The sequence below is a fragment of the Myotis yumanensis genome, unplaced genomic scaffold, assembly GCF_028538775.1.
Source record: "Myotis yumanensis isolate MYYU_CA2020_CCGP unplaced genomic scaffold, mMyoYum1.0.hap1 SCAF_9, whole genome shotgun sequence".
NCBI lineage: Eukaryota > Metazoa > Chordata > Mammalia > Chiroptera > Vespertilionidae > Myotis > Myotis yumanensis.
In genome coordinates, this window is record NW_027223760.1 from 33,125,775 (window position 1) to 33,151,692 (window position 25,918).

At 41.8% G+C, this 25,918-nt stretch overlaps 1 protein-coding gene across 3 annotated transcripts in view; it reads left to right on the top strand.

Moving 5' to 3' along the window:
- Positions 1 to 13,051: 13,051 nt before the first annotated feature.
- The window catches only part of AGK (acylglycerol kinase), a 72,030-nt gene continuing 59,163 nt past the window's right edge, over positions 13,052 to 25,918 (top strand). The window contains exons 1-3 of one of the 3 annotated variants that reach the window (XM_070424044.1): positions 13,076 to 13,092; positions 13,436 to 13,525; positions 17,844 to 17,944. In XM_070424044.1, coding sequence (XP_070280145.1) covers positions 17,847 to 17,944 — 98 coding nt within the window. In that variant the 5' untranslated portion in view covers positions 13,076 to 13,092; positions 13,436 to 13,525; positions 17,844 to 17,846. Of the gene's footprint in view, positions 13,093 to 13,364; positions 13,526 to 17,843; positions 17,945 to 25,918 lie in introns of those variants that run through there. The other 2 variants (XM_070424045.1, XM_070424043.1) reach the window with 2 other exon arrangements.

Below are 25,918 nucleotides of genomic sequence, written 5' to 3' on the forward strand. Positions count from 1 at the left end.
ATACAGTCAGTGACTCATACAATCCATTCCAGAATACTCTGCTACTTGTTAGGAGAGTTTTATTTAATTTAAGCATTTTCATTATTGTGGGTTTTTATTGTGCACTGTTCAGTTCTGAGTCTTGGGCAATTGTTATAATAAGGTTACTAGTCAAGACTGCAGATAAAGAACAGCAATTCAATAATTAAAAGGCAACCAAGAGTGCAATCTGTTGAGTAGCAGAAAAATCAGACGTAAAAGTGCATGAAGATGGGCTAAAAGCCAAAAGCATTAATGCAAAATAACATTATTTCCCATGGCGAACCAGTACATGTTGGGGCTCCTGTGTTACTAAGGGGATTTTGTGAAATTATCAGACCAACAGCGTTGGGGAAGACAATCCTGATTTTCATCTACCCCCAATCCTTAGATTATCTCATCTCAGAATTCCCATTTCAATACTTTCAGGGTTTTATTAAAACAGGTTCTATTTCTTCATATTTTTATTAAATTCCTTCCCTTATCTACTACCATCCATACCTTCCACATGACTGTCCATGCTCAGAAACAGGAAGTCTTTCCCTTTTTTGCTTGTTCATCTCTGCTTCCATCCCCCCTAGTTCAAGTGACAATTTCCCACTCGGCCTCCCACGGACTCCTGGTCTGTCTATATCCATCCTTGCCCCACACCACAGCCTGGGGGGTCTTGTTATACAAATCTGAGCCTCCTGTTCCTCCCAACTCCTCAAAGTGGCCTGAAATGTCCTGCCTGCTCTGGTTCTGCCCTGCCCCACTAGCCTCTTCCAGAACTATCTCCCTCTTATTCTCTGGGATCACCTATCCGATCCTAAAACACACTGTGCTCCTTTCTTTTCTACAGACCTCCAACCCCTTCTGCCTGACTAACGGCCAGAGTCCTTCAGTCTCAACCTGAACATTGCTTCTTTAGATAAGCCCTTCAAGTAATTCCACCCTAGGGCAGGTCATGTTACTTTGTTCTCAGCAACCTTTATTTCTCCTTCCTAGTACTTAGCACACCTGTGAAATTTTAATTGTATAACTCATCTATCCCTTTAACCTTATTGAGTGTCTACTGCAGTGGTTCTCAACCTTCCTAATGCCGTGACCCTTTAATACAGTTCCTCATGTTGTGGTGACCTTCAACCATAAAATTATTTTCGTTGCTACTTCATAACTGTAATTTTGCTACTGTTACGAATCGTAATGTAAATATCTGATATGCAGGATGTATTTAGGCGACCCCTGTGAAAGGGTCGTTCCACCCCCAAAGGGGTCGCGACCCACAGGTTGAGAACCACTGGTCTGTGTGCCTGTATTAGATTGCTAGGGCCCCATAGCAAAATGCCACAGCCTTAAGTAACAGAAATGTTTCTTCTCAGTGTTTTGGAGGCTGGAAGTTAGAAATTAAAGTGCTGGCAGGTTTGGTTTCCTTTGAGGCCTCTCTTCTGAGTTTTCAGATGGCTGCCATCTTGCTAGTCCTCACATGGCCTTTGCTCTGTGTGAATACATATCTCTGTCCTAATCTCTTCTTATAAGAACCCGAGTCATATTAGATTAGTGCTCCATCCTTATGGCCTCGTGTAATCTTAATTACCTCTTTAACGGCTTGTAATGGGCTGAATATTTGTGTCCCCCTCAAAATTCACATGTAGAAATCTAATCCTTAATGGATGGTATTTGGAGGTGGAGCCTTTGGGAGGTGATTAGTCATGAGGGTGGAGCCCTCACAAGTGAGATTAGTGAGGGTACCACTCTAAGAAGAGACCAGAGAGCTGGCTCATTCTCTTCCTGCCACGTGAGGACACAGTGAGAAGTCAGCAGTCTGCAGCCCGGAAGAGGGTTCTCACCAGAACCCAACCTTGCTGCACTCTGATCTCACACTTACAGCCTCCAAATTTCGAGAAATCAATTTATGTTGTTTAAAAACTACCCAGTTTATGGCATCTTGTTACAGCAACCTGAGCTAAGACAAAGTCCGGTCTCCACATACAGTCACATGGGGGTTAGGATTTCAACGTATGAATTTTGGGAGAAACAATTCAGTCCATAACCGTGCTCACCACTGAATACTAGTCTATGTTAAAGAACAAGACAGACAGGGCCCCTGTCCATATGGAGCTTATAATCTGGGTGAGATGGGGCAGTAAGTGGGGCTGACAATAAACAGGTTAACTAATGAATGACTATATAATTACAAATTATAAGAAGTTCTCAAAAGGGGAAAATGGGGTGCAATGAGAGAAAAGTGTGGAGCACCTCTATAGACTCAGGAGTCAGGGAAGGCCTCTTGGAGATGTTTTTCAGTTACGACCTAAGGCTAAGAGGAAGCTAGCCATGTAAATCCTCCACATTACTGCTGTTCCTTCGGCCAGAGGCGGGCAATTAGGTGGGAAAGAGTGTGCATGTTTGGGAAGAATGTAAGAAGCCGGGATGGTTGGAATGCAGTGAGTGACAGGGAGAAAAACAAACATGAGGCAAAGTTGGAGAGGTAGGTAGGGGCTAGATTTCATAGGGTCTTGTGACCCTGGTAAGGACTTAGGAGACTATTTTTAGAACATTGGGAAGATTTTTAAAGATTTTCAGCAGAGTAGCTGTGACACCACTGCTATTATGTGGGGAATGGACGGTGTGGAGGCAAATGAGAAAGCAGGGTTTGCAGTTAGGTTATTTCCAATGAACTCCATGGGGAATGATAATGGTTGGGATTAGCAAGGTGGCAATGGACATAGAAGAGGAACTGGTTAGAGAGGAAATCCAAGTTCAGATTTGGACATTTTTGTTTGAGATGTTTGTGATATATCCAAGCAGATGGGTCCAGTGGTCAGTTATACCAGCTGGGGAGAAAGGTGGGGTGCAGGCTGGAGAGATAAGAGAGTCTCATCTGACCTCAGGGGCAAGTTGTAAAGTCAGTGTATAAGGCCAAAGCAGACACAATTTGAAATTACCTTTGAAAACTCTAGTATTTCATGCACTTGAACCTTTGGGAGCTCAAAACTAGGGCTTCCTTCTTTTTCTTTTTGTATTGTGGCCACTCCCATCTCCCCTGCCCCACACAGTATCTTCTCTGGGTTAATGGACACCCAAGCCTGGTTTGCGGAAATTGGGAAAATGGGAAAAGAGTTTTTTCTTTGCCAAGTGGGTAGAGTGAAATCACTGTTCACATAAATACAGCTTTCATGTATAAGAATCATTAGCAAACAGATGGTTTTTATTCATTTTTTTATTTAATTTAATTTGTTGTTACTCCTCACCTGAAGATATTTTTCCATTGATTTTTAGAGAGAGTGGAAGTGAGGGGGAGAGACAGAGAGAGAGAAACATCAACTAGTTGCCTCCAGTGCATGCCCCAACCAGGGCGGGGGTTGAGCCTACAACTGAGGTATGTGCCCTTGACTGGAATTGAATCTGAGATCCTTCAGTCCGAGGGCCTTTGCTCTATCCCCTGAGTCAAACCGGCTAGGGCAACAGGTGGTTTTTAAATTCGTGGAAACGGGTAAGGTCACTTAGGAGGAGAAGGAAGCAAAATGAAGGCTGTGTTAGCTTCCTAAGGCTGCCATGACCAAGCGTCACACACTGGTGGGTTCAAATAACAGAAATGTGCTATTTCATGGTTCTGGAAGCTGGGAAGCAGCACTCAAGGTGTCAGCGGGTCCCTACGCCCTCTGAAACCTGCAGGGCAGAATCCTTCCTTGCCTCTTCCAGCTTCTGGTGTTTTCTGGCAATCCTGGGCGTTCCTGGGCTTGTAGATGCATCGCTCCAATCTCTGCCTCTGCTGTCACAGGCCTCCTCCTCTCAGGTGGCCCTGTCTTCACGTGGCACTCTTTCCGGTGTGTCTTTCTTCTTTTAAGAACACCAGTCATAGTGAGTAACAGTCTGTCCTATTCCAATATGACCTCGTCTTAACTAATTAGAACTTAAAGATCCTATTTCCAAATTAGCCCACAATCTGAGGTGTTGGGGGTTAGGACTTCAGCATGTCTTCTGGGGGACACAGATGTATAACAACATATGTCCGCTGTTAGAGTATCACACAGAATGGTTTCACTGCCCCCAGAATCCTCTGTGTTCTACCTATTCATCTTCTCCCTCCTCCCAACCCTTGGCAGCTACTAATCTTTTAACTGTTCCCATAGCTTTGCTTTTTCCAGGTGCCATATGGTTGGAATCTAGAGTAGATAGCCCTTCAGACTGGCTTCTGTCACTTAGTAATATGCTTTTTAATGTTTTCCCATGTTATTTCATTGACAGCTCATTTTTAATTGTTGAAAAATATTCCATCATAGTGTACTCCCAACAGACTTTTTTTTTTCTTTTTTTTTTTTTAATATGTTTTACTGATTTTTTACAGAGAGGAAGGGAGAGAGATAGAGAGTTAGAAACATCGATGAGAGAGAAACATCGATCAGCTGCCCCCTGCACATCCCCTACTGGGGATGTGCCCGCAACCCAGGTACATGCCCTTGACCGGAATCGAACCTGGGAACCTTCAGTCCGCAGGCCGACGCTCTATTCACCGAGCCAAACCGGTTTTGGCCCAACAGACTTTTTAACATTAAAAAATTAAAGACCAGAAACCATATCATATTAGTTAAATAGCAAGAGCTGAATTAAAAAGAAAAAGCTGTTAGGGCAGCTTGCTTGGGGGAAGGGATTAGGCAGAGAAGTTACATGCCCAGTCCTATTGATGGCGTGTCTCAGAGGAGACAGGGATTATGGGCTGTTGTAAATATAACAACCCCGGTATTTCCCTTCTGATTCCTCCTGGAAACACAGCTCAGCTGCCAGCAACTTGGTCCCCTGAGTGTAGGGCCTGAGCAGTCACCCTGAGGCACGGTAACCAGGCCTGATACTGATGGCAGACTAAGAAAAAAATGCTGAAGTCCAGTACCTCTCAAACCGTGTCACTTTTTTGCTCTTTACCTGACACTTAAGATATGCAATAAATGCTTGAATGAATGGTTGAAGAAACACACGATAGGCCCCAGATTTGGGGACTGAGCGAAGGTGCAGGGAGAGAAAGATCCACTCATTAATGAATCTTGTGATAAGACCCGGAGATACTATTGCTGAACCCACGACCCGTTTACAAACTGCTGAGCACTGAGGAGAGACTGTTTGCATTAGATTCAAGCCAAGACATCCCCAAGATCCCCGACAATGAAGGACATAAACGCTTATAGCCAGCCAGTAGACCAGAGGAAAATAGCTTTGTGTGTGTATCCCCAATTCTCCTGCTACGGCCGGATCCTCAGCGCCATCTAGTGGTGCGCTATTCAGGATGGCTGCGCTCCCAACGCAAGGAACCAGGGTTTCATGCCCTGGTTTCAAACTACCAAGGATTAGAGCCTTCCCCCTTAAGGTTCAAGATAAGAGACCGCGTGGAAGTAATGAACACATCGAGAGCTTTAGAATTAACGTCAGAGAATTTTAAGCCATAGAACTTAATCTGAGCAATTATAGGCACAATTAATAGCAGGATTTAGTATTTATGCTTATCGTTTTTGCAGTTTGGGATACTGAACAATTTTGGACAATGAGGCCAACCAAGATAAAAAGTAAAGCTGTGCAAAGGAAATGTAGAACTGAGAAGTGGAAAAGAGAATCTGATCCAGCTCCTACGCCCAGGAAGAGGAAAAGTCATTTCCATTTCTCAATTACAGCAACTTAGGCTCCGTTAAATGCCCAAGGTCAAACGTGCAAAGAGTGAGGCAAGAACCCGGCTGCTTTAGAGTGCTCCTTTCTTTTGATATTTGCCTTGTTTTTGCTACAATTGCATTGATATTCTCCTACCAGTGGGTCAGTCATCTTTATTCTATTCTATACCCACAAACTGTCCTTCTAAAGGCTTGGGTCACCCCCTCCCTCATTCACTGGATGGCAGCTTATTACACTTGTTATACATTAAATATATATAATGTCAACTCATATTTCCTTCATCTGTTATGGACTTTTAGGTTCATGTCTGTATGTAACATTTTAAGTATAATTAATACAATTCACAATGGATTTTTAAACACTGCACTTCTATTTTTAAGAGCATACGGTTTGGCCCTCGCTGGTTTGGCTCAGTGGATAGAACATTGGCCCATGGACTGTAGGGCCCCGGGTTCGATTCTAGTCAAGGGCACATACCTCAGTTGCAGGCTCAATCCTGGCCCTAGTGGGGGCACATGTGGGAGGCAACCAATCCAGGTGTCTCTCTCACACTGATGTTTCTCTCTCTTGGTCCCTCCTCCTCCCTTCCACTCTCTCTAAAAATCAAAGGAAAAATATCCTTGGTTGAGTACTAACAATAAGTAAATAAATAAATAAATAAATAGGAAAAAAGAGCATGTGGTTTGGAGTTAAACGGAGAACTTATATGTATTTGGCATTAATTACTCAGTAGGTGATTTTACAACCAATAACCTATTTAATTTTCATGATGAGCCCTTTAGGTAAGTTAGAGAATTACCTTTATATTGATGAAGAAACAGAGATTCAGACATTTTAAATAACCACTCCTAATGATGTAATAACTGAAAAGAACACCTGGAAATTAAACCTGGGTGTCCTGTCTCAAAGTTTGGTAGTATTTCTACAACTCTCAATTCCACAAGACTTGAAGTCAGGAAAGTCTAAGTTTTATTCCCAACTTAACAAATACATGAAACACTGTATCCTATATCATTCTTTGGGAAATCTGTATGTTCATTTATATATCAAAGTTTCTATTGAATTCTAATGTAAAAACACATGTTTAGCCTAGTCATTCCCATGCTCATGGAATTATTAGGTTTTTGTTGTTGTTTGGTTTGTATTAACTTTGCTCTGAAATGGTACTCTATAAACACACCATGAGAAATGCTTGTGGAGATAATATACTGGAGAGTCTAACTGGAGAGATAGTTGTGAACTGAAAAAGGACTCAATATTTTAAAATCATCATTGGGTATACTTGCCAAAAAGAGCTCAGAGCATCATTTTGAAATTCTTGTTTGTAAACTTCCCTGTTCAAGAAAGAATTAAGGTAGGAGAGCAGGATTTCAGTGGCACAGTGATTATCTCCAGGGTTCTCCATGAAAATTACAAATGTATCTATGGTAGAGTATCCTCTCATTTTCTATTTCTCCCATCTCTCACCTTTTCATGGTTGCTAGTCACTCTGGTGGCCCATCTTAACCTGTCCAGCTCTGTGTGCCCTAGGTTTCAACATCACCTCTGACACCTATTCTGAACTATGGTCACCTGGAACCTTGTGGCCACTGAGGGCAAGATACTTTTACTGCCCACTACCCCAAAGACATCATGTTGGCTGGGCCACTCCATTAGTGCCATCACAGTGAAGGAGGGCACTGTGCACTGCACCCTCCACCAGAAGAGACACATGTTGGAGGCAACAGCTATGACATTTGTATGTGCCGCAGAGTCCCATTGCACAGGTGAATGAAAAGCCATCAGGTTTGAGTGGACTCAGAGCATGAGAGGGCTCCTCTGCTGATCTGGTACCATTGACTTTGTCCTTCAGCCCTGAAGACCTAGCAGATCTAATCATTCTCCCAGGGTCTGGGGGAGAGATCAGGGTGTTGAATGAAGCGTACAGCAAGACCCATGAAGGATTCACAATTTGGTTTTATTTTGCATGCCTGTCATGCTTTGCCAAAGCCACCATCTGGGGACTTAGCAGGGGCCTTATAAATGGTCATGGTATCTTGTACAACATTGCTCCTAACCAACGAGCCCAAGTTAGATAATGGGCTACAGCCTGTTGAGAGTCACTGGTCTCATTATGTAGCCAACACCCAGAAGCAGCTGGCCTTATAGAACAGTAGAATGGCTTATTAAACTTCAGGTATGCCTCCTGCTGGTTAAATAAACACTCTCAATATGGAGTGCTGCCTGGTAGGTTGAGAATATTCTTTGAACCAGCATGACACATGATAACTATTCCTCCTTTAGCCAGAGTACACAAGTCAAGAAATAAAGTAGTAGAAGTAGGGATGGTGCAGCTCACAGATACCCAGTGACAGTGACCTCCTTCTAAAATGTTTGCTTCATGTCCCCATTTTATAGAAAATGTAATACCCAATAAAGAAATGCTGGCACCAAGAGAATCATATTCTTACTGAATTTGAAGCTAGACTATCAGCTGGGTATTGCCTCCATCAAGGTCACTGGGTAAAGGTAAAACTCAGGGTTATGCTTTTAGCCAATGTCTCTGACACATCTTATACATCAGTTAATGTCTACCGACCCGTTTGTCTCTTGTTCAGGCACCACTGTGGCAGCCAGCTTTGCATGTGCTCTAACTCTGGAGAGGCCCAACCGGACTGCAACCATCTTAATGCTCTTGCCTTCTATCGCTGGGTACTTTGTTCCTATTAACTCTCTTATAGTTTGCGTCTCTGATGAATGAAATGAAAAAAAAGAACTAGATAAATGGAGAGATGCTCCATGTGCTGGATAGGAAGACTCAATATTATCAAGAAGTCATTTCTCCCCAATATGATGTATATGTAATCCCCATAGAAATCCCAGAAAGTTCATTTATGGATTTTGATTCTGAAGTGTATATGGAGAGGCAAAAGACCCAGAATAGCCAACACATTATTGAAAGAGAAGAACAACGTTGGAGGACTGATGCTACCTGCTTCCTTAAGACTTACTGTGAAGTTACAGTAATGAAGACAGTGTGATATTGGCAAAGGAACAGACAATAGATCAATGGGACAAAATAGAGACCCCAGAAATCGACATCCCCCCCAAATATAGTCAACTGATCTTTGACAAAGGAGCAAAGTATCACAATGGATAAAGGAGAGTCTCTTCAACAAGTGGTGCTGGACAAGTGGACATCCACATGCAAAAAAAAAAAAAAAAGGAATCTAGAGACAACCTTACACTTTTCACAAAAATGAATTAAAAATGGATCACAGACCTAAATGTAAAATGAAAAACCATAAAACTCCTACAAGATAGAATAGGAGAAAAACCTATGTCACCTTGGGTATAGTGATGCTTTTTAGATACAACCAGACACGATTCATGAAAGAAAAATTGATAAACTGGTCTTCATTAAAATGAAAAACTTCTGCTTTGTGAAAGACAATATCAAGAGACTTAGAAGACAAACCACAGACTGGAAGGAAATATTTGCAAAAGACACATCTAGTAAGGGACTGCTATCCAAAATATACAAAGTATTTTTAAAATCCAATGACAAGAAAGCAAACAACCTGATTAGAAAATAGGACAAAAACTTTAAGAGACACCTCACCCCTTAACAACAAATACACACACACACACACACACACACACACACACACACACAGTTGGCAAATAAGCATATGAAAATCTACTTTACGAGATTCCAGCAGGAAATGCAAATTAAAATAATGAGGTACCACCTATTAGAATGGCCAAAATCTAGAACAGTGACAACACCCAATGCTGGTGAGGATGTGGAACAACAGGGACCCTCATTCATTGCTGGTGGCAATGCAAAAGGGTACAGCCACTTTGGGAGACAATTGGTGGTTTTTTAAGAAACTAAACGTACTCTTACCATAAGATCCAGCCATCATGCTTTTTGGTATTTTACCCAAAGGAGGTGAACACTTATGTCCACACGAAAACTTGCACATGGATGTTTATACACACACACTACCAAAACTTAGAGACAACCAAAATGCCCTTCACTAGGTGAATGGATAAATAAATGGTGTACACCCAAACAATAGAATGGTACTCAGTGTTCACATAAAAAAATGAGCTATGAAGCCATGAAAAGACATGGAAGGAACTTAAATGCATATTACAAAGGGAAATAAGCCAATCTGCAAAGGCTACGTACTGTATGATTCCAATTATATGACATTCTGGAAAAGATAAAACTATGGAGACCATAAAAAAAATCAGCGGTTGCTGTGGTGGGGTGAGGAGAGATAAGTAGAGCACTGAGGATTTTTAGGGCAGCGTAATTCACTTTGTATGATGGGTGTACATCATTATCCTTTTGTCTAAACTCATAGAATGTACAAGATAAAGAGTGAATCCTAAGGTAAACTATGGATTTGGGGTGATTATAATGTGTTGATATAGGCTTATCCTTGGGGTAGGGGGGAGGGGAGAGAGAGACAGAGAAAGAGAGAGAGAGAGAGACTCCGGTGAGTGATGTTGATAATGGGAGGCTATGCAAGTGCAGGGGCAGGGGGTTATATGGGAAATCTCTGTACCTTCTTCTCAATTTGTTATAAACCTAAAACTGCTCTAAAAGTAAGGTCTTAAAAAAGCTACTTAAGTTTGTTGTAGATAGAATTTCCACCTTCTTGTTTCAGAATATTTAGAAGTTGGGTTACTCTGGCAGACTGGGTTTTGCAAAAACAATACTGGAGACTGCTTGATGCAATCAACATGGATCCAATCTTTGTCCCTTTTCACTCCTACATTAAACAGGCAGTTGGAAAGTGCCAGCCAGAGCCCAGATGTCATCAGGGGGAGTAGGTGGCAACAGATGACAAGGGACACATTAACAAAAGAAGTGACATTCAGGAAAAGGCAGAGCCCCTGTAGATCATGCATGAGAATGGGCGTTACAGAGGGTTCTTGTAAGATCCCATGTCATACTCCGGAAGACATTCCCTCTCCTAGGACCCACTGGTTTCTTGAAAGGTCTCATTTGCATGTTTCCAATCTGATAGTAGTAGATGCAGTGGGTATTAAAGGTTACAATAAGGAAGAGATTTGAAGCATAAATACCATAAGAACACCATTTCATACTTTTTCTTAAAGGAAAACAAAGTAGGCTAAAGAAGGATCTGTGTGCATAAAATGAGTAAATAGACCAACATGAATGTTATAAGAATTTGTAGATAATTTTCTGTGATAGAAGTTCTGACAGAGGAGGATCCATTCTCACAAGCAGGATCCATTTACTACATATAAGGCTATTCAAGGTGATGTGAGTGTTATATCACTTTTTCTGAACCTTTACCTCTGTTTTATTGTTAATAAATCTGTAGAATATGAGTATGGCACAGGCCCAGGGAAATAGTTGGAGAATAATTTTAGGAACAAAAATAGTTTAAGCATGCCATTGATGTCAGTTATTGTAGCTCCTTTCTGCCATCTATTTTTATCTTTTTTGTTCCTTTCAAACTACATCTTTTTTTTTTTTTAAAGCACTGTCCTCACTGTGTCTCCTATCCATTAATAGCTTGTGGCTTGTAGTTTATCAAGTCGGTGCTCTTGACTTCAAGGATGAGAAATCCCTGACTTTGACTGGTTTAACAATAAGGAATTTCATTATTTCACATAATAGGATGTCTAGAGTTTGAGCAAGCTCTAGGCACAGAAGAACCATTTGGCCCAATGATGTCATCAGGGACCTAGGTTCTTTTCATCTTTTCCCTCCCATCCTCTGTGGGCTTTGCCCCAGGCTGACTCCCTTCATGGCTCAACTATGGTTGTAGCAGTTTCAGGTATTTCCACACCTGTGATCCTAGCTAAGGGAAAATGTGGGACCATCTCTCTTTTAAACAGCTTTTTGACCCATAATTTACATACCATACAATTTTTTTCATTTAAAGTCCCTAATTCAGTGCTTTTAGTATATCCATGGAGTGGTGCAACCATCACCACAACCAATTTTAGAACTTCCACCACTCCAAATCCCAACTACATTCCTTGGTTTATGGTTCCTTCATCTTCAAAGCCAGCAGATACCATCATTTTTCTTTCTCTCCTCTCTTTCTCTTTTTCTTCTCCTCTCTCTTTCTCTCTCCTATCTATCTCATCTGTGGTCTCCTTCTCATAAGGACACCTGTGATTACATTGGGTCCACCTGAATAATCCATGATAAACTTCTCATCTCAAGATCCTAAACTTAATCACACCTGTATGGCATTCACATGTTTCAGGGATTCAGACAGACATCTCCATGTGTGTGGGGGCGGGGGGGGGGGGGGGGGGGAGGAGGAGGGCTGTCATTCTGTGTAACATAGTTTTCAGTGTTCAGAATTAATACCTGTTAAAAAAAGGCGGGCAGGAAGCAGGACTGGGCAGAGGGAGAAGCTGAGCTGTTATGCAGCCTGTAAACGGGAAACCAGGTTGCAAGCCCTATAGGGCAGGAACCCAAGGGGTGCTGTACTTGAGTGCATGCTGGTGCCTCGCAGGAACACACTTAGCAAATGTTGAGTTGACAGAATGATGAACTGAAGGAGGAAGGAAAGAAGCCTGGACTGAATGGGTTGGTCTCCACAACTGGGGTTGGGGGTGGGAGAGGAAAAACGAATTAGAATTGCTGGTTTATCTGTAGCTTTCTTGTTTTCTGGAATCTTTCACTATATTGTGGCCAAAGAGACGTGTAAAATGTAAACCAGATCACATGGCTCCTTGGTCTGAATCCTCTCAATGCCTTCCCATCCCATTTGGTATAATGTCCGAACCCCTTACCACCATGGCCTGTCTTGCCCACCTCTCCAGCTTCTTCCTACCCTTTACCCCCAGTTCCCTTGGCTTCACCCACATTGACCCCTGACCTGCCAAATGCCTCAGGCTTTAGAGTTTTGCACTGGCTGTTCCCTCCCCTCTGGCTCTCTGTTCCCCTGGATCTTTGTTTGACCTGCTTCTTCTTACCTTTCAGGCCTCAGATTAATTACCCCTCACTCAGAGAGGCCTAACTTTGCCTAATTTAAAATAGCTCTCCCCCCCCCCCCCCCCCCTTCATATCACCTGGTTCAGTTTCTTTGTGGCCCTTATCACTATCTCACATTGCCCTGTTCATTGAGTTATTTCCTTGTTGTCATGCCAGGTCCGAAAATAGTGTTTGCCTTGGAAGGCTTTCCATAAAATATCATTGAGTGATGGATGGATGGATGGATGGATGGATGGATGGATGGATGGATGGATGGATGGCAGGCAGGCTGGATGGATGAATAAATAAGTGAATGAAAAATGAAGGTAGCCCCCAGGTGGCGGCCTTTGCACTCCGCACTCCTTACGTGTCAGGATCCCGGGCCGGAACCCAAGGGCGTCGGCAGCGGTTTCCCTCAAATGAGCGGAGGGATCTGGAGGGAGCACACAGGAAGGCCGGCGCCAAGCGGACCGGCGGCGGTGAGTGCAGCGGTGCCGGCGCGGGCTGAGCGCGGGCCCTGGGACTAGGCGTGAGCGGAGCCCGGGCGGCGGGTCGGAGTCGCGCTCGGCCGTGGGGACCCGGCGTCGGGGCCGCGGGTGCGGCGGCGCCCCGAAGGCCCAGCGCCAGTGTCGGGGGGAGGGCCCCGCGCGGACGGCCGGGTCCCCGGTGGTCCCTGAGGGAGTCCGCCGGCCGGGGTTGTGGTCCCAGGGCTGTCGCTAGCTAGTGTGACCCTTCCTCGCTGTCTTCCTTTGGGCTTCAGCGTAGTCGTTTGCAAAAGGGGGTGAATAATCTCTGATCGATTGGTTGGTTCATTCATTCCAGGGGCTTTGCTAGGTTCTGTTCGCTAGAGGTGCATGGACCGACCCAGCCTGTGAGGGGTTCGCGTCTGGTGAGAGAACCCCCCGCCTACAGGTGAGGAGGGCGAGTACAGTTTTATTTTAGCAATTCTTTGGGGGAGAAAAACACCAACTCTGCTTTTCAGGCAAAGGGATGTTTATCAGAACATAGGAAATTTAGACTTTTCCTGGGACTGGAGAAGAACTGTGTTGGGTACTTGGAAGGACTGTACATTGTTAGCTGATATATTGCATGTTGGGATGACAGTGGAAGTGCTTACAGAAAAATATGCAGAGTGCATTCAGAGCCCCATCAGATGCGATCCTCACAGCCTAATTAGTTAATCAGAACAGGTGGTGTATCATTTATTAATGAGGAACGTAATTCACAGCCCTATCAGATGCCTTCCTTCCAGCCTAATGAGCTCATTAGAACAGGTGGTATGTCCTCGTTTTACTAATGAGGACGTAGAGGCAGAGGCTACAGGACCCACCCAGGCTCTCACTGCCAGTAAGTGACAAAGCTTGGCCTCCAATCTAGGCCTCAGGGCCCTTGAACTAGTGCTCGCTACAATACACTGGGCAGCCTCTATGTTTCCACTCGTTTATAATATACGAATTATTCGTTGGGTTATAGATGACCTTTGAACAGACACAGGGACTCTTAGATGCTTCTCGCTCGGATGATTTTTATCTGCACTCAAACTTGACCTCCTTCATAGCCAAGAGTCCCAAATCTCTAGCTTCTACCCTGACAATTTCTCCTCGCTTCTACTTGGATCGTTTCTACTTGGATGCCCTACAGGCTTCTCAAACTTAGTATGTCCTAAAGTGCGCATACTGCCAAATGTAATGACTGAACTCATTATTATCCAATTAGTCACCCAGGTATGAACCTGGCTTGATTCCTCCTCTCTCACCTCTTATAATCAATTGATCACCACATGCTGCCAAATTCTATTTTATAAAGAGTTCCCAAATCCATCCTCTACCTCTGTTGCTCCTTCCTTCCTTTTGGTGACTGGAGGTTATGGTCATAACTTCCTACTGGCTTTCTTTAGTTTAAGCTCAACTTCATCCAGCCTAGTTTCCATTCTGCTCCAGAATGACCTTTCTACAGTTCAAATGTAATCCTATAACTCACTTGCTTACGTCCCTTCAAGGTTTCATCATCTTCAACGTAAAATCCAAAGTCCCTAGCATGGATTCAAGGTCCTTCCTGATCTTTTGTGAACCTCCTTTATCTCCCAACCAGTGTTTCTCAAAGTGCGGTGTGGTGCTGACTTCCCTTAGGGCAGCGGTTCTCAACCTGTGGGTCGCGACCCCTTTGGCGGTCGAACGACCCTTTCACAGGGGTCGCCTAAGACCATCCTGCATATCAGATATTTACATTACGATTCATAACAGTAGCAACATTACAGTTATGAAGTAGCAATGAAAATAATTTTATGGTTGGGTCACAACATGAACTGTATTTAAAGGGCCAGAAGGTTGAGAACCACTGCCTTAGAGGTTCCTGTGTGCTTGTTAAAAACGACAATGACAGCCCAACCAGAACAATCGGGGTCTTGGGGATAATGCTCAAGAACCTGCATTTTACACAAGTCCTCAGCATTTTAGCAACTTTTACACTGGCCTGAGAAAGGCCTTGTTCTAGATACTCGCCCATATTTACCCTCTTCTTCATCTGTACTGACTACCTATTTGTGTTTTCCTGAACACACTTTGGTATTTTGTGTGTCTTTGTGCACATTAGTCTCTTTAACTCCTTTCTTGGTAACTCCTCCTCATTCTTCGAGACTCAGTGCAGTGCCTTGCCTTCTGGGAAGACTTCCCTCCCTGCACCACTATGTCACCTCCAGTCTATTATCAGATGTGCCTTTGGGTTCCATTATGAGCTAGCCTGGACTGTGTCCCTGATTCACGGGAAGCTGTGTTTTCTGGCCTAGTCTCATTATTGCTGGTGATAAGGATGTTGCTTGCCTTCAGAGGAATTTTAACCAATGGTGGTGTTAAAGAAAAAAATTATTTAGTAACACTTGTTAAAGAATGGCAAGGCAGACTTTACTCAAAGGGGTGGGCGAGAGGCGTCTCCATGGATGTAGAGAACACTGTAATGGGCATCTTGCTGTAGGGGATGGAGATCAGGCTCGGCTCCCACCACTGAGGATGGGTAGGGGTTGGTAGCCAAGAACCAGGTGGAGGTTAGTGAGTGAAAAATTACTTAGGATATCAGAGATAAGGGATTCTTATTACAGTGACTCAAGAGAATTTTTGCCAGGGTGGTCAGATACCTACGATGGTTTTTGTTTGTTTGTTTGTTTGGTTGGTTGGTTGGTTTTTTTTTTTTTTGCTAAACTGACTTAACAAAATTCTTATTCAAACTGGATTCTATTAGGACAGAGGGAAGCCAAAGGCTGGGCCTCCTCCAGCAGAGAGCTCAAAGGAGCCTGATTAGAGTTAGGGCCCAGCCGTGGGCAAACTACGGCCCTCGGGCCGGATGAAATGAATAAAACTAAAATAAAAAAAGACCGTACCCTTTTATGTAATGATGTTTACTTTGAATTTATATTAGTTCACACAAACACTCGATCCATGCTTTTGTTCCGGCCCTCCGGTCCAGTTTAAGAACCCATTGTGGCCCTCGAGTCAAAAAGTTTGTCCACCCCTGAGTTAGGCCAAGAAGAGAGTCTTTGTCTGTGGTTAAAGGGAGTAATAAGAGAACTAGAATTTTCAGTGAAAGCAGCTTTTTTTTTCTCTTAGTTTATTTACCGCATGCACACACAGTCATAAAATTTTTTCTGTTTAAATATTTATCTGTTTAGAAAATGATTTATGTTCATTTTAGAAAACTTAGAAAATACATTGCAATTTAATAAATAAAATGAATGTTGCCCGTTATCACACAACCAAGAGCGAACTACTTCAAATTTTTTGTGTTTATTTCTACCAGTATATTCTCCATTTATATTTGTGCTTGGACATAACTGGGATAATACTAATTATATATGGCTTTTTAGCCTGCTGATTTTACTTAACATTGTGTTTTAAGTTTTTTCCACATCAGTAAAAATTCTTAGTGAAGAAAAATTTACTGTAGGAGAGGAAAAAGTTCTACTTGACCCTCACAGTGTCCCAAGCTGGGTCTGTAGATTAACCTGATAAAGATAGATTAACAGGAGAAAAGCATGCACAATGATTTACTGAGTTTCACGTAACATGGGAGCCTGCAAAAGAAATTGAAGACCCAAGCAGACAGACCTGAGTATTCTGTGCTGGGTTTGAGGAAGAGTGGGGGGTATGAACGCAGAAAGAGTATGAGGTAACTGTCCTAAATCAGAAACTTAGCAGGGGCTGCTTGCCAGGATTCTTCCTGGCATCCCTTTGTCTTAGGAGAGAAGGATGCTCTTTTCCACTAGGTAAAAAGAGGGCACCTCTCACAGGGTTTTTTGACTGGTTTCAGGCTAGTTGGTGAGGTAGGGGAGGAGGTCAGAGTGACCTTTCCGCTTCTACCATTTTCTCAGATTCTTTCAGGTTGAAATAATCAATTTGGGGGGAGCATGTCCTGAACTCCATCACATCCAACAGTTACTTATTGCAAAGATATTCTGTGCCAGGCCTTATGTAGGCACTGGGGACAGAGCAGTGACCAGAACAGTCCAAGTCCTTACTCTCATGGAGGTCACATTCAGTGGGATGAGCTAATAAATTAGCAAGTGAGGATCATCAAGTAATAAGTGCTGTGAAGAAAACAAACAGAATAAGGATGTATGTTGTCCCTTTGTTTTTCAGTGAAGTTGGGCTGATGTACTTTCCCTTTAGGAGTGTGTGAGAGTCTGTCTCATTTTATTTGTCATCAGTGAATATGAGCATTTAAAAAAATGTGTTGATTTTATAGGTGACTAGTGATAGTTCTTTGTAATTTGCATGTCTTAGATTACTCGGGAAGTTTGAACATTTTTACATAGCCATGGCATTTCCGTGCACCAGGTCTCTAGTATTCATGTAATAGATTGACAAATACTCTTATAGTGACTGTACCATAGAAGAAAGGAAAAACAGGAAGCCTGGAATTTCCTTCTTCTTTTTCTGCTCCTCCTGCCTCCTAAGGTAAAAGTGATCAGAGAAGGAAACAGTGTAGTTTTAGGTGAGAAGAAGTGAAGAAAGAAATTTTAAAAGATAGGTGGGCAGGTGAGGAGATGAAGACTGTGAGACTAGAAAGGAGAAGATGGGAAGAGGCCAGAGAGGCGGTAAGAAGGAAAGGAGCAAGGGAAGGGGGACAGGGAGAGGATGAACGAAGGGAAGACAGATTCATAGGGACTGTGCATGCTGACCTTGGATAATCATGTGTATATTTTTTCTTTTTCTGCCTCTGTAACCTGGCAAATCTCTAGAAGATGACTATCTTTACAAAACTTCGAAACCATTGGAAGAAAACAGCAGCTGGAATCTGCCTGCTGTCATGGGGATGCCACTGGCTGTATGAAAAACACTGGTAAATATCTGAGAGCCCCCTTCCCACCCCACCTTCACCTCCTACAGCAAAACTGCCCAAAGGGCCTAAGGTTAAAATCTCATTCAGCTGGGCTTGTGGCTATAAAACATTGTGGTGCAGAAAGAAAAACAGGCGTTGAAACCACAAAGACAAAGGCTTCTTGTAACCAGTTCTATAAAATGGAACTATGCGGAGCTACTAGCACCGATGCTGCAGCAGATATAGATTATAGTTGTGAGATGGGAAGGGGAAAACTTTAGGCCCAACCTAGAGAGAGATAAGTCTCCTACCAGGTTAATAGTAGACAGGAACTGGGACTCGGGTCTCCTTGCGGTTTTACTCCTTCAGTTTCTTTCTATAGCCTCTGGGTCTCTTAACACTCTGGTTGCTGGACAGTTACTGAATCTGCTTCCTCCAACCCCTGTGACTTTCCTCCTCTGTCCCTTTAGCCTGGGTTAATATGAATGAGACAAAGACTTTCAAACCTTTTGTTTAAATAAGGAATTCTACAGAGCCCTGGTTTTATTAGCCTTCAGGCCTAGAGGGAGGAGAAAGCGCCTGAGCTCCTCTTCTGATTTAATATGGTAATAAGATTTAAATAAACAGTTTTTGCATAAAAATTATGCAGGTTATTAAAAGAACCAATCAATTTACAGGCTTTTGGGGGATTAAGGGCTACATCTTAAGTATATAGCAAGTCTCTCTGTGATCCAGGTGTGTTCAATGAGTGCTTATCAGACAGAAGACAGAGCAGCGAGGCTTTGTGATGGCCTCCACATTAGAAAGGAGATTTGCAATGATGCTTTTGTGAACGTTCTTGGTTCTCCACGGCAGGGATAATTATGATGCAGCACAGTGTCTAGTATTTTGCAGTTGTGGAGAAGATGGAACATCCCCCCCCCCCCCCCCCCCCCCCGCCCCTTTCTTTCTAAGTATCCTCAATGCTAAGCACTTGAATTCCATTAGCTAGTATATAAAGAACAGGCCTGAGGAGCTTAAAGATGGTAATAGATCAAAAAGAAAAGGGTGGAGGAAAGCTTTAACAAACGGAATATGAAGCATATGGTGTTTGCCTTTTCCTCCCTTTTCTAACTACACTTGAGTCCTCAAGGAAAGGCTCTGTTAAAAAACAAGATTCAACTGAATGAATTTGAAGATCTAATGAATTCAGAGATTCCTGAATCAGACAGCAAGCACCCCATCTAGCAACTAGAACAGTGATGGCGAACCTTTTGAGCTCAGCATGTCAGCATTTTGAAAAACCCTAACTTAACTCTGGTGCCGAGTCACATATAGAAATTTTTTGATATTTGCAACCATAGTAAAACAAAGACTTATATTTTTGATATTTATTTTATATATTTAAATGCCATTTAACAAAGAAAAATGAACCGAAAAAATGAGTTATAGGTTCACCATCACTGAACTAGAAGGCTGCTCTGAAGGGTTGTATAAAGTGGAAGGTTTTGATAGGAAGGGCGGGGATGGGGAGCTATTAACAAAATCAAGGATTCATTTTGCTCCAGGATGTTTCTTTGGGAGGGGTAGTGGTGGAAGAGAATGGGAAAGGTTCAATCATGCCTCTTCTATGTATGGGGGATGGAGAAGGCCATGTGACAGTTAACTGGTTCTTGAGCAGAAAATTCCTGAGTGATTAAGATTATGTTTCTGGGCAAAGTTGAAACTGCAGTTGGAGCAGGTCTTAAATCTGGGTTTGGTATCATGGGCATGAGTGACACCACTGGGGGCCTGGTATTTTTTCCTTATCAGCTCCTTATACCTTCTGCCACAGTAGGAATTAGGGTTTCCTTTGCAGGAGCACCCAGTGTAGTCCTTGGCAAGCTCAGTCAGGGAGAACCTCCCACCCACTGAGGACTACTGCTGTTTCTTTTCCTAGGTGACGATTTGAGGAAATCACCGTGTCCTCTGTTCCAGATGTCTTTTAGAGGTGCACAATCATTTCTCCTCAGTGTAGTCCCATTAAGTCTCCAGCACATTGGAGGCCTCATTCTTTTCATTTTATTTTTTAAGTACACAGTTTGGTGGTATTAAGTACATTCACACTGTTATGCAGTAAATCTCCAGAACTTGTTCATCTTGTAAAACTGAAGCTCTCCACTGAACAACAACTCCCCATTTCCTCCTCCCCCAGCCCTGGCAAACACCCTCCTACTTTCTGTGTCTGTTAGTTTAACTACTTTAGATTCCTGGTATAAATGGAGTCACATGATATTTGTTTTTTGTGACTTGCTTATTTTTTTTAGTGTAATTTCCTTAATTTTCATCCATGTTGTGACATATGGCAGACTTTTCCTCTTTTTTTTTTAAGGCTGAATAATATTTGTTATATGTATATACTACATTTTCTTTATCCATTCATCTGTTGATGGATATTTGGGTTGCTTTAATCTCTTGGCTAGTGTGACTAATGCTAATACAGTGAACTAGGGTATGCAGCTGTGTCTTTGAGATCTTGTTTTCAGTTCTTTCAGGTATCTATCTATCTATATATATATAATCTATATATATATAAGGCTAATATGCTAAGTGTCCGACTGTCTGACCAGTTACTATGATTAGCACTGACCACCAGGGGGCAGATGTTTAATGCAGGAACTGCTGTGACACCGCAGACCTGTTGCTCACAAGGCAACACTCAGCTTCCCCCAAATGGGACACAGGCCCCGCCACCACCTAGGAGCGACAGCCCACCAAATTGCAGCCAACACTGCCGAGACCCCATGGTGCAAAATGTGGCCCCTAGCCCAGAAACGGTCACTGTGGGTGCCGGGTAATAACGTCATGTAGCAACGCCCGGCTTCCTCTCCCTAGCGATGACTAGCCTCCTTGCAGTTTTTTCAGCCCAGAAACATGACTTGCTTTATAGCCAGGTGTAAACATTTCACACTTTAACCAAATGTCTGTGAAGTGTTTTCCCGTGCCTCATCTCATTTGATCCTCACAGAAGTCCTGGAGTAGGTAGATAGGTAGAATCCTCTCTTCTTTTCATTAACCGGAACATGGACATTTAGAAAGTTTAGAGACTTGACCTGACTGAAAAGAAGTAAGAAATAGTGGTCCTTGAAAATGACTTCAGGTTTCTCACTGTGCAGAATATAGTCAAACACTGCTGCAGTTAAATATTTTACCCTTTGTTCTCCCTGCATGGTCTACAATAATAATCTGCTTTGTGTTGATACTCACTGCTGTGTTGCTGACAATTACCTGAAAGAGAAATTGGGGGTGCTTCACTGGGCTGGAAAAAGTTTAGCTACATCAGAAAGCAGGTCTAATTAAGCAAGTTTATTCTATATATATATATATAAAAGGCTAAGTTGACTCGTGCATGCATGATACATATAAAGCTCTCACTGGCGCCAAGTGCATGTGTGTGTTTCGATCTGTCATTGTCGATGGTGAATTTGGTTGACGCTTCTATTATAGACAAAGGGCGAATAGCAATATTAAAATATTTCTTCTAATTAATTTCCTTTCAATGTGCATGAATCTGTGCACTGGGTCAGCAATATACTAAGAAGTGGGATTGCTGGATCATATGATAATTCTATTTTTAATGTTTTTGAGAAACATCTATCCTATTTTCCATATCGGCTATACCATTTTACATTCCCACCAACTGCACAAGGGCTCCAATTACTCCACATCCTCACCAACACTAGTTATTTTCTGTTTTGTTTTGTTTTTAATAGGGGCCATCCTAATGGATGAGATATGGCATCTAGTGGTTTTGATTTTTATTTCTCTAATGATGACTGATGTTGAACATCTTTTTATATGCTTCTTGGTCATTTATTTATCTTCTCTGGAGAAAAGTAAGTCCTTTGACCATTAAAAAAAAAAAAAGTCAGGTTATTTGGTTTTATGTTGCTGAATTTAGGTATTCCTTAAGCCCTTATGAGATATATGACTTGCAAATATTTTCTCCCATTTCATAGATTGCCTTTTCACTCTGTTGATTGTATTATTTGATGCACAGAAGTTTTTAAGTTTGCTGTCATTCCATTTATCTATTTTTGCTTTTGTTGCTTCTGCTTTTGGGTCATATCCAATAAATCATTACCAAATCTAGTGTCATGAAGCTTTCCCCATATGTTTTCAGCTAGAAGTTTTACAATTTTAGGTCTTATATTTAGGTCTTTAATTTATTTTGAGTCTTTCCCCCATTGTGTTGTTTTGGCATCCTTATTGAAGATCATTTAATTATATATGCATGGATTTATTTCTAGGCTCTCTGTTCTGTTCCATTGCTCTACACATCTGTTTTTATGCTAGTATTATGTTCTTTGGGTTTTTTGATTACTATAACTTTGTAATATGATTTAAAATTAGGAAGTGTGAGTCTTTGAACTTTGTTATTTGGGGTCCCATGAGATTTCATACAAATTTTAGAATTTTTTCCCTATTTCTGCCAAAAATGCCACTGAGATTTAAATAGGAATTGCATTGAATCTGTAGATCGCTTTGGGTGATGTGGACATTAAGTTTTCCAATTTATGAACATGGGATATCTTTCTATTAATGTGTGTCATCTTTAATTTCTCTCAGCAGTGTTTTGTAGTTTTTACTGTACAAGTTTTTTGCCTTCTTGGTTAAGTTATTCTTAAATATTTTATTCTTTTTAGTGCTATCATAGGATTATTTTCTTTTTCATTTATTTAAATGAAATTTTTTTTCTTTTTTTTTTATTCTCACCAAGGTTATGTTTTTACTGATTTTAGACAGGAAGGGGATGGGGGAGAGAGTGAGAATCAGCGATGTGAGAGAGAAATGTTGATCAGTTGCCTCCCACCCACACCCCAACCAGGGACCAAGGATTAAACTGCCACCTAGGTATGTGCCTTGACCAATATTCAAACGCACAAACTTTTGTTGTCTGGGACAATGCTCCAACCAACTGAACCACTCAGCCAGGGCTTATTTTCTTTTTCAGATTGTTCATTGTTCATGTATAAACATGCAACTGATTTTGCATGTTGATTTTGCATCCATCAACTTTGCTGAATTTATTTTAACTTTTGTTGTTGTTTTGCATGGAATCTTTAGGATTTTCTACATATAAGATCATGTTGTTTGCAAACAGGGATAATTTCAGTTCTTGCTTTCCAATTTGGCTGCCTTTTATTTCTTTTCTTGCCTAATTGCTGTGTAGGACTTCCAGTACTGTGTTGAATGGAAGTGGCGAGAGTGGGCATTCTTGTCTTGTTCCTGATCTTAAAGGAAAAGCTTTAAATATCTCACTGTTGAGTATGATGTGAGCTGTTGGCTTTGTACACATGGTCTTTATTATGTTGAGGTAATTTCCCTCTATTGTCTTTTTTTTAAAAAATCTATATATATCCCTAACTTTGTCATAGAAAAGTCCTCACATTCTTTCTTTATACTAATCTAGTTTCTTTTTCCCTGAGGAACTTTTACCCTACAGCTCTTTTGAGTAGAAGCTGCCCTGCCCCTTCAATGGGTTGGCATTCTCTTAGGTCCTCAGTATCTATTCCAAATCACTCGTCTTTCTTCTTATAAAAACCCCTTCTCCTTTGAGGCTCTATCATAGAACTGTAAGCCTTCCAGCTCTCTGGGATCTCACCTACATTAGGCTTAGGTGCCTGGATTATCAATTTCCTTTCTTTCTAAGTGCTTTTAGCTTCTTGGATGCCTTGAGTGTTCATGTGCATGACCTATCTGACACCATAACTTCATCTATTCTTGGGGCTCTCACTATTATTCTACCCTATTTCAACTCTAAGCACTCTCATTGGTTGAACGCTAAACCTTACCATCATTTGCCCTTGTTCCACTTCTGAAATATGAAGCTTCAGTATCGTAGTTTCTCATATGACCTTCTGTTAGTCCAGTTTTCTTCCCTTCTACTTTTCAGTGTTAGCAAGACCTCTTGTCCCTTGGACTCTCCATTTTTGTCCAAATATATACCCTTTCATTTTTCCTATCCTAGATTTCTTGATTCAACCAACACCTCACTCCCTAACTCCATTTTTCACATGTTCTCCACTGGCTTTTTCAGTCTCTCATTTCTTCCTTTTTTTCAGTTAAAGTTTTTGAATAGGTTTTCTCCGCTTCCCTATGCTTCTCATCATCTTCATTAGAATTATTTTCACCAGTTTCATTTTTCATTCTTTTTGATCACTCAGCTTTAGACACAGTTGACCCTCCTTGTAACACTTTTTTTCCTTGGCTTCTAACTCCTAGATTTCTGTTTTTCCTCCTATATGTTTGGCTATTCTTTCTCATCTTTTACTCCTCCATCTATCAAGTCGTAGGGAAGTGGTTATCTTGGACTCTGCCCTCGTCCCTCTTCTCCTTACATGGTCTCTTCCACTCACAATGGCTTCAGTTTGGCTGTATGTAGACAAACCCCTGGTTTATGTTTCCATAAAGGTATCTTTTGAGGTCCATACCTATGTATGTATTCAACTGTTTACCTTACCTGTCTACTTGGATGCTTCACAGGTGTCTCAACCTCAACAGACTAAAACATATAATCAAAAGGTTTCCCAGTAAACCTCTTCCTTCTCAGTGATTAGTACCACTCATCACCAACTCATTTCCCAAACTAAAAATTTGAACATCATCTTCCATTTGTCCTTCATACTTACTCCCCACATTCAGGTTATACATTCTAATAGATTCTGCTTTTCTTTACATCTCTTAATTTGTTCGATTTCTTTTGTCTGTCCTCACATCACCACCTTTGTCCGTATTACTACCATCATCTCTGGCCTGGATTCTTATTAAATGGCTCCTAACTGTACTCTTTGTATCTACTCTTGTCTGTTTCTAATCATTTTTGCACGCCATTGCTGGAACAGACTTATCAAAAGTGCGGATTGCTGTTGCTTTTAGACTCAAGTTCAAAATTCTTATCAGCTTCACATGAGTTGGCCCCATGTGTATACATTGCTAGCCTTGCCACACTCTACATTGTAGCATAGAGAACTTTCAAGTCTTGCAAAGTGATATGTTCTTTCTGTTTCAGGGTTCTTTGAAGGGACTTTGCATATGCTGTTCTCTCATCGAATTCTTTCCCTTACTCTTCTTCCCATTTCACATAACAACAGTCCTCTACCATTTCTTCAGTGATATGTATTCCCTGTCTGGAGAGACAGTCTAGGTTAGTCAGTCTTCCTACATTTTCTTCATAGCACTGTGAGCTTCTCCTATGTAATGCTCATTACTGTTGTAATTATTTGTTCCACTTATTTCTTATTTACTATCATAAGACTCTAAAGAGCAGAGGTCCTGTTTGTCTTTCTCAGTGTTGTTCCCAAGGCCCAGCACATAGAAGGTACTTGTCATATATTTTATTTATGGAAGAAGGAACAAATATGAGAATGTAGGTCTGAGTCAGAGGGCAGAATCCCTGGCCACTTCTGAATTCACAACCCCAGACTGTTGGATGTTCCTGTAGAGAACTATACACTAAATCCATAGCCAGGTTACTCGTCCTTTTCCACAAATTTATTTTGAAATATTCCCAGATTTCTTCAGTTTCCTGCTCTGCCTTTTCCATACTCATTCTTAGACAACATTATCTCCTGTTTCAAGGAGAAAATAAAGAACACTGGACAGTTGCCCGTGTACACATGTTTGTTCTTTGTCACATTGGATGAGGTTGGTATCCTCCTGCCCAAGTCAGCCCTGCAAGCCCTGATCTGCATCCCATTTTCCCCCTCTGATGGTTATCCTTTTCCTCACTGTATCTTTAATCTCATCTTTCCTACTTCTTTCCCCCCCTTTTGTCAAATTCTTTGTAGCTTAAGTCATCTCCCAACTGTGTATCCCCATTTATTTACTATCTCTCTTTCTCTCTCTCTCTTCTGTTTATACCATTTTGGAAAGTGTACTTCACACTTGCAGTCTCTGTCTCCACTTTAGAATAAGCTTAGTATAGTTTGGTTTCTGTGCCATCATTTGGTTGAACCTGCTCTTGACAAGGTTAGT